Raw genomic sequence first — 9,766 nt, 5'->3', positions numbered from 1 at the left:
TTTTGAGCAGAAAAGAGTGAGAGAGAGCAATGTAGAAAAGAAGTGGTGGTGTCAAGTGAAGGTAGTTTAAACTTGAAAGGTTGTTATGTTGTGTTATTTTTTGTTTTGGTTTTTGCAGAGAAAGAGAGAAAGGATGGATTGGCGATTATTAATTGATTGAGTGGACGAGAATTGGAAAGCAATGCAGTGGAGGATATGACATGAGGATAAAATGTACGTTCTAGTGTGGAATCTATGACACTCATAAATTAGGAAAAGTTTAGGGGCAGCAACTTTTGTATTTTTTGGTCAGCACTTAACTATCAAAATAAAAGTGAGCAATTTTCTACTATTAGATATAATCTCACACCATTAAAAACATTATTGATGGTCAATTGATGGTTACAAAACACCAAAATTAATGGCCCCTTAACATTCCTCCATAAATTATTATGTGATATTTTCATCATTAACATGTGCCATATGATTTCCCAAAATAATAAATATTTGAATAAATATTTTTTTTCCTTTGGTGAACCTTTGAATAAACATTTAAGTTAGTCCAATGAATTTTTTATGAGATATTTTAGTTTTTAATAATTTTATGTTATTTTAGAAATTCTGAAAATTACTTATGTGTTTCAATAAAATTATACACTCAAATTAATCTTTACAAATTTCAGAACATTTTGGTTTTTAATAATTTGCATATGGAAACAAATGCTCATTTCATTTTCATTTTGTCCATACAAAAATAAACAATACAAAATAAAATGTGAACTAATAAAGTCCAATGTAGGTTGGCCCAACTCTAAGCCCAATTTGGGCCCAATACCATGTGCAGAATCAGATTACGCGGGAGTTGGGCTAAAAACGTTAGAAACTGGCGCCTTTAGGCGCTACGGAGCAGAAGCTTGAATTTTGTTTATTCTGAATAAATCTGTGTCACTCCTTTCACATTAACAAAACGCCATGAACTCATTACCGAATCACATTGCTTCAGCATGTAATTTGAATTTAAATAAAAAATTATATTTAATGTGCATACATGACTGAAATTTGTTTCTCTCAGAAACTACGTGCATGAGGAAGAAAGAACTGAAGAATCCAGCGTCGATTCGAGTGTCCTTTTCTCCTCGTCGGATTCAGATTTCAGGTACGCCGATTTCTCCGTTTGGACATTGATTTGATGCTATTATTATGTATGCTGCAATTTTGGTGATTATGTTTCTGATTAACACATTGCGAGAATCTGATCCAATTAGGTAATTTTATTTTCGATCTTTGTTCCTTGGTAGAGACTAGGGAACAGATCAGTAGATGCAGCATTTGAGTTTGTTTAGTTGCCAGCTGCTGGCTCTCCTTTTTTTATTGTTCAGATTTATTAATTTATATTTTCTAGAACTTAGATTTGTGTGCATTGCACTCAAGAAATTTTTGTGAGAATTGTTGAATTAGATATGTTACATTTTTAATTAGCCAATAGTGATTGCAATGTCTTGGAGATTCATAAATTATAAATTATAAGTTAATTGAAAGTTAGCTGGTAGATATGGAGAGGATTTTGATGTGATTTATGTAGAATCTGCTGGTTCTGCTCTCATGTCGACTTGTATAGCAAGTCAATTATTGTTGTAAAGATTTTCATGAAACTTGAGTTACTGTATAAATATATGTGGTCTGCACTTACTGTTTAATACTTTAATCAATGTTCATTTGTTATTGATTTATTTCCCTCCTTTTCTGTCTATGTTGTGTGAAAATGGAATATTAGATTGGTTATGATGTGGCTGATAGTTCCTTAAATAGTTTGAGAGAGAGAATACAAGATTTACATATTATTCTGAATTCTGGTTTACAATAAAAAAAATAGCAAGAGATTATTGAAGATTTGAAGTAATACCTATCACGTGAGAAGAAGAACAATGATAGATACTCAGTTGATAAAAGTGAATCAAATAGAAGATATAGTCTTCTCAAAAAGGGGCAATGGAAGACAAATATAAACATTTGGAGAAACCATTTAAAAGATGCTAATACTCTAAAATGGTTTTACTAAAAATATCAGTTTTTGATAGAGTAACATGGTTACATACATGGCATCGAATAATTCATTTAGCTACGTGGTGGCATAGGAAACTTTTGTGGATGTTACTTTATATGCCCAATTGGACAATAGGAAAGAAAAAACCCAACTTTTTCTCTTGCACTGCTCTGATTTTTTTTTTTTGTGACTTTGCAATGCTCTGATTTGGATCTTCATTTCAAGCTTTAGGATTTTTCTTTTAATTTTTTCATTTCTTGCTTTCTGTTTTATCTATTGTGAATAGAGGGATTCTCTTGTTTGGTTGAATTGATTCTCTTTGATATCTTGTTTGGTTTCTTGTCATGGTAGAAAGATACATATCAGTTTCTTAGTCTTTGTATTTTATTTCTTAATGGATAGTTTTTTATAAAAGATAGGATCTGAATTGTATAGTCATTTATTCCTTGTTAGAGTTTAGATGAAGCCTTATTCTTATTTATCTTATTGGATGTTAATATTCATTCATATGGGATTGGAAAATTTTTTTACAACACCAGCTTATGTGCATTAACCATTCCATTTTTTTAGCTAGTATCTAGATTCTTTTCAGTTTGACTAATTCGATCCGAAAAATTGTGACAATGTCTCTTAAATGAGTTCTTTTCATTTACAAAAACTCGATCTCAAGGCCAATGAGAAGAGCGCATTCATTAACCATTGCATTTGGAATGCTCATGTTCTATTTACCTTAACAAGATAAATCCTTAAGCCATCACCCATCAAAATTTAAACACATTATTTTGACTATTTAATACTTTTTTAGGGTTTATCTTTTGACCAAGTGCCGTGTGGATAATGATAAAACTATTCAAAATTATATATTCGTCAATTGATTGGTTATTAGAATCTCTAAATGCATACCACAAATGTGATCTTATTCAATAATTGACCCATGCCAATGACTTTACCGTTTGCAAGCCACGTGCTTTGACTGTCCTAAGGTCCATAGAGTTCTTTCTTTTGATCTTGCATTTGATTCTGAGTTCTTGTTTTTTACCTATTCCTACCATATTATTAGTTTCCTAAGAAAAGAAGAATTGTGATTTGTAAGAATATAGATAACTACTTTTTTTTTACCTTTTAAATGGTTGTTAGCGAGCAATTGGGAGGTTGTTTTCACTTTGCATAGACAGATACACAAGTTTATGGTCTTGGTTGTTATGACAGACTGTATGCCTTTGCAAGTTGCAATTAGTTGACACTTGACACTAGTGGCATACCTTAATCATGGTTCCACTTTTATCCTTTTAAAAAGTATAGTCAATTTCGCCTTTATTAGTGCATGATGAGGGATGATATTGTTTTAGAAAACGAGTGAGTTACTTGCATGTTTGCATAGTATTTTTTTTCTTGGTCAAAATTGGTGTGGCCATGTGTGACTGATAGTTACTTCAACCAAAATGAAAGAGATTAGAGTACATGTCAAATAAGTTGATTTACTGAATTACACATGGTGCATCATGAATCAACATTATTCAAATGTTTAGATATATTACAAATTACTTATACGAAGTTATATTAAAATTTATAACATTAGTTTTTCTCAGTGCATGATATATCAAAATAATAAAACACTTGGCGCCTTTGGATCAAATAAAATTTTCTTGTTAATCTGCATATGAAATTATGAACAGATGAGAAAATTATTAGAGTATTATTCTCACGGTATACCTTTGTGTTTCTTACTTTCTTCTGTATGAGCCCTTTTTCATATTAATAGAAATTAGTTTCTTACTTTCTTCGGTTAATTGAAATTAGTTCAAAAATAAATAATGAAAAAAATTGGGATGAGTTACAATTTCTTATATATATATCATAAATATTTAATAGTAGATTACCGGTTATCGAATCCTTGACCAAGAAAGATTAGCTACAGCAAAAGATCATTCCATTAGACTCTGCAAACATTCCATGTTGGTCATCATCCCTTCCCCCAAAATCTATTCAACTAGAATGCGGGAAAAATATCGGTGCTATAGTTAAAAGGGAAATAGAAACATCAAATAAGATGGGTTAAAAACTAAAAATAGCAGATGATGATGATGATGATAAATAAAAAATAAATAAAAAAGAAGAAAAACGAAAAAAGAAAGTGAGGGAAATGATATAATTTCATGTGGTACGTGTCAGTTGTTGTCCATGTAACTAAAACTACCTAAAGTGAAGTGTTTCCATCTGTTTGATATTACGAGTTGATTTACACAAAATCTATAACTTGATATTGACGTGTGGGGTCTTTACATTCTGCTACAATTGCCAATGCATAATTGGATTTGTTTCTGTTTTCAGGGTCGCAAACTATAAATTGACAAGTTACAATAAAGAAAACTTTTACCTAAACTTTATGTGTAGGTTATAGCTTTCTACACCAAACAACTCTGCAGGTAACTGAAAACTAAATCTTATCAATTTAAGAAGGCATTACATTTGATTGTATATACACTCACAAGAACAATAAATTAGAGATAAGAATAAATTGATTGAATAATGAAACCTTACAGAATAAATAACAACAATAACGCATTTGTCTTGCTATTGATGTAGTTTATGGAACCCTCTAGAACCTCTAGACTGGTAAAGCTCTAGCCTACTCTTGGATTCTTGCAACAAGGCTTCCAGCGCCTCATCTTGAGTCACATTAGGTTGTTTGGATGCCCATTCAAGCACTCCAAGAACCTCGGCTTGGGCTAGCTCTTCGCTATCCGGCACGTGCAATGCAATGTAAGATAGCAATACCAGTGCTGATTTTTGAACAATTTGTTCTCCTAGATACACAAGCTGAACCAAGTGTTTAGCGCCACCAGCGCTAATAATTGCCTTAGAGTGATCAACATGGAGGTAGTTGTCTTTGCCAGCGAACTTTGTGAGCGAAATTGATGCCTCTCTTGATATCTCGGCCTCCCTTTCGTCCAGAAGCCGCACCAAGGGGCCAATTATCCTTGTCTCTGTCGCCCTGAATGTCCTTGCCAGATTCCCAATAGCCTTGACACAAGGAATGAGGAGGTCCGAATCGCCTTTGTCTATGATCTTGAGCACTTGATCAACAACTGCCTTGCAAGCAGGGGAGTTAGGCTTGAAGGCAGACCTCCTTAACTCTGCATCTTTCTCTGCCACAGCCGTTATCTCCATCACGGCCATGGCAGAATTGTACTGCACATCTTCGCGCCCTCTCTCGAGCAAAACAGCAAAACAAAGCAACGCCCTTGATTCCGTGATGCTACGACAAATAGCCGAGTTTTCCTTGGCCAAGTGCCATAAGGCTCTGGCAGCCATGGCCTTCATATAAGCCTTAGTCTCAGGATCCTCAAGCTCCCTCCCCTTCATGTTAATGCCTGAATACGAATAGCTTTGCTGATGACTCTGCTTCCCATGATTCTGATTCACATCATTCCCTTGATTCACTTGCTGCTGGGACGGCTGCTGTTGCTGCTGCTGCTTGGAAGCAGCATGCATAGCCATAGTACTAGTAACCACTCTATGCATCTGGTTTGTAGAACGATCCCCCAAAGGATGCTGCACTCTACTCTTATCCTCATCTTCATTCCCATTAATCTTCTTCAAACCATTCCCATTCCCATTAACATTATTGGTATTATTTGCCATCACAACAGCGTGAATCGAATTTGGCTTATTACTAACAATAGCATACTTACTATGCTCCTGAACAGTCTCAAAAGCAAGATGACCAACTAACAATCTTATGATATTATGCTGAGCAAAAAGATCTTGGCATTTAGGGTAGTTACCTGCAAGCTCAGAAACAGCCCAAGCTACCACTGCTTGAACCTTCATAGGTCCTTCTTTAAGGATCTTAGCAAAAACAGAACAAACACCAGAATGGATCATATGCTCCACGCTCTCGGGATCACGCGCCAACAACCCAATCGCTCTTGCAGCGTTTTCCTGACCTTCCATCTTCCCTTCTTTCACAAGCTTCAGTAACGGACCAACGCCACCTTCTTCAATTATGAGCTTCCCGTAACGGTCATTATCACGCGCCAAAGAAACAAGCTGCGCCGCGGCATCGGCGCGTTCATCCACGGAGCTCGTGTGGAGCGTCGCGATGTATTCCCAGATTAGGCCGAGTATTGGCTCGTTGGCGGCGATTGGAGGAAGGCCGAGATACTCGTCGGCGCGGTCGTCGGCGGGGGCGGAGACGCGGAGAAGCCACGACACATCCCCGACGGAATTCTCAAGCTGTGACGACATCTTGCGAAACGCGGCGGCGGGGATGATGGTGAAGACGCGCTTTACGAGGCCGTTGTTGCGGCACTTGAGGACTAACGAGAGTGCCTTCTCGAGAACTATATCGGTATCGGCGACGATGCGGCGCGTGGGTCGGTCGTAGAGGTCGCCGCTTACTCTTGCGGCCTGGCGGAGGAGGGCGGCGAGCTTCTCCGCCTTGGATTTGAGCTCCTGACAATCGTTCTTGAAAGATGCGCTGGCCTCGTCGGCCGCCTTGGTTACTTGGTCTGCCAGCTGGATCGGCCTTGCCAGTAACTGCTTCACTGAGTCTCCCATTGGATCGATCTCTGATCTCAAAAGTCAAAACTTGACGAGACTTACAGTTGACCGTTTATTTGGCACTGGGAATTGTTTGATTGCTGCTTTGATGAAGGATCGGAATTTGTTTTATAAAAAGCAAAAGGTTTAGATGAAAGAAGATTGGAATTGTGAGGAAATGATTGATTAAGTGAATGAATGATTGGTTATGATAATGGAGTGAGAAAGGTGAAGAGGGTGGTGAGGGGGGTGGGGCTTATAGGTTTGGTGAGTGAAAGGAGAATGTATTGAACAGACGAATCTCAAGACTGAAGAAGTGTATACCCATGGTGCTGTGGTGTTCGACGGGGTTTACAACACACCAAACGCGGTTTCTTCTTTCTCTCTCTTGAGTAAACTTTGCCAAAATTTAGGACTTCAAATTTAGGAGACTATATTTGACTCATTTTAATAAATGGTTAAATCTACGTATTTATAGATCCGTGTGACAAAAGTACCCTGTCTTTGGAGGGTTAGAGTGCCATGTAGGGTACCTTTATCACACGGAAGACATTTTGCGTGGGTACAAATTTAGTTTCAATCTAATATGGATACATATGTCAGTGTTTTTATCTTTTATGGATACAAATGGTAATTTATTCTTATTTTTTATTTTATCTATAAAATAAATAATAAAAAATTATTTTTTATTTTCTAAAATAAAATTTAAAATTTAAATGATTCAAATTTCTTAGACTGCGTTTGTTTACAGAGACAGGACACTGAGACAGACAGGGACATTGAAACACAAAATTGTGTTTGGCAGAGGAGACATGGACAGAGACAATGTGTCCAGAGATATTGAATTAGTGTATTTTGTGTCCATCCTGACAGGAATGACATAGAAACACTAACAAGAGACACAACTTATAATTATATTTTTTATTGTTATATTTTTCATCTCAAATTTTTTGAATAAAAAAATAAGAATAAATTGAATTTTCATAATTTATTCTAGTTTATCACCAAACAAAATACAATAACACAAAATTTTGTGTCTTTGTTCATGTGTCTTGTCTTATCTTATTCTCAGTGTCTTGTCCTGTCCTCTTCTTAGAAACAAACGCACCCTTACTTATAACCAACTTAGTTGATTTAACACAATTCACTTAAATAAATATCAAGTATTTGAGTTTTACTTTATGTACACAGTAATTTATTGATTAGTTTTTGGTCAATTGAGATGAGTGATATTATTTTTTAAAAAAATCCATTTATTAACCCTCTAAGTTTTTAGGCTTGTGGTAAGATACTTACATCAAAATGGATAAAGTGGTTACTTGATTTTATATAAAAGGAATAGTTAAAATATTAGTACTATTATATCAGATAATATAATTAAATATATTAAACTATTTAACAGTTTTAATTATTATTTTTATATAGAAATATTTTTATCTGAATAATTACTCATAGATAATCAACTTGTGATTACTACAAACTCTTATGTTTTATATTAGTTTTATGAAAATCATCATTTTGACTTGTAAAATAAAAATCTATTGACAAACAACTATATTATTTTTGAAACTTATTATTTGGTTCACTTTCTTTTGCAACTTAATGTGCATATGTTTTCTTTCATTTTTAAGAGTGTATAGTGAGAAAATTTCATTTTTATCTCAACATATTACCAAGTATACCATTCACCATCAAAATTTGTTTTCACGTAACTTTCTATGTTAAAAAAAAAAAATCTTTCCATATTAGATGAATTTACACGCAAAACTAATCTTGCTTGTGGATATTATTATAAGGGAATTAATTTCTATGATGCACGGATACTAATATAGACACGGGACACGATACGATACGGATACGCAGATACACGAATTTTAAAATTTTATAAGATATAGAAATACATACATATAAAATATAAAGAATTTGTTAGATAAATCGTAATGATATTTTGATATTTTATTGATATTAAAATATAAATTAATTTTTTAATTATTTTTAATATCTTATTTTAATTATATCAAATATTTAAAATATTTTTTATTTTAATAAAAAATAATATATACTATATCTAAATTTATTTCAAGAATATATGTTAACAATAAAATTGGACACGCTAACACGGGATGGTATTTAGATGTGTCAAAACATGTTCGGAAAAAAAAATTTATTAAGACATGGTTAGACACAGCTGACACGCATGTCGGACGAATATCGGTGAGTGTCGTATCTGAAATGTGTCCGATACGCGAATATGACAGTTTAACAAAATGTCCGTGCTTCATAGAAAATTACTAACCTTTAAAGAATAAACCTATTTGTAAAATAATTTTCTAAAATTAAAATGATTTTTACATGAATAATAATGTTAAATCAAATATCATTTCATAAGTAGATCTTAAGCTATTTAACTACATGCTCCATCTTCTTTTGGTAATAAATTTATGTGAAGTGTAGTATTTTGAAGGGGTAAGTACGATTTTGGTCCCTTAAATTTAGTGCTAGAATCGAATTCGTCCCTCTTGTTATTTTGCCATTAAAGTCGTGCTTAATATTTTTTTTCGTATTAAAATCGTCATTTTCAATAAATTTTTTTGTTTTATTCCTAAACTACCCCTATCCTATTTTAATAATAAAAATAATAAAATTAAAAAAAAAAAGAAAACGCGTAAAAACGCGTTGGGGGTTTTTGTTTCTTGTTTTCTGTTTCTGCTTCTTGGTTTGGTGTTGTTACTGTTGTTTGGTGTTCTTGGTGGTGGTGGTGGTGTTAGTGTTGGTGGTGGTGGTGGTGGAGGAGGTAATTGTGTTGGTAGTGGTGAGGGTATTTTTGTCCAAAAAAAATAAAAAGGACAATTTTAATACAAAAAAAAAAATATTAAGGACGACTTTAATGGCAAAATAACAAGAGGGACGAATTCGATTCTGACACTAAACTTAAGGGACCAAAATCGTACTTACCCCTATTCTGAACAACTAATTTTACTAGTCCACACATTATTTTTCCAATTTTCTTAGTTTCATTACTATAAGAAAGCAATGAATTGAAATCGTGCGCTTGGAGAATTATAAAAGTATAAATGTTACCATAGATGCTTTTTTCTACTCTTGCCTTTTCTTTAAAGCGATTCAAAACACCTACTCCAAAAAGCAAAGAACTAAAGAAGTTTAATTTATTTGATGTGTAGCTTATGTCTTATTAAA

The 9,766-nt window shown here is 33.9% G+C and overlaps 2 protein-coding genes and 1 long non-coding RNA gene across 3 annotated transcripts in view; 1 reads left to right on the top strand and 2 right to left on the bottom strand.

Moving 5' to 3' along the window:
* LOC107610637 (ferredoxin--NADP reductase, leaf isozyme, chloroplastic) overlaps positions 1-169 on the bottom strand; it is a 3,640-nt gene extending 3,471 nt beyond the window's left edge. Inside the window, exon 1 of the mRNA XM_016312897.2 lies at positions 7-169. The gene's annotated coding sequence lies outside the window, so the exon portion shown is untranslated. The remainder of the gene's footprint in view (positions 1-6) is intronic.
* Positions 909-1,709, top strand: LOC110268202. Its single transcript, XR_002356321.1, has 2 exons — positions 909-1,135; positions 1,278-1,709. It is a non-coding gene; the product is annotated as an uncharacterized LOC110268202 (long non-coding RNA).
* Positions 4,254-7,005, bottom strand: LOC107611452. The gene has a single exon (XM_016313630.2). It carries the CDS (start codon positions 6,584-6,586, stop codon positions 4,598-4,600), a length of 1,989 nt encoding a protein of 662 aa, XP_016169116.1. The 5' UTR covers positions 6,587-7,005; the 3' UTR covers positions 4,254-4,597.

The sequence above is a fragment of the Arachis ipaensis genome, chromosome B01 (genome assembly GCF_000816755.2).
Source record: "Arachis ipaensis cultivar K30076 chromosome B01, Araip1.1, whole genome shotgun sequence".
Classification (NCBI taxonomy): Eukaryota; Viridiplantae; Streptophyta; class Magnoliopsida; order Fabales; family Fabaceae; genus Arachis; species Arachis ipaensis.
Note: the sequence above shows the minus strand (reverse complement) of the source record. Positions and strands in the feature narration are given on the sequence as shown.

Coding starts and splice junctions, on each gene's coding strand:
- LOC107611452 (XM_016313630.2), bottom strand. CDS start 6,586: ATGGGAGACTCAGTGAAGCAGTTACTGGCAAGGCCGATCCAGCTGGCA.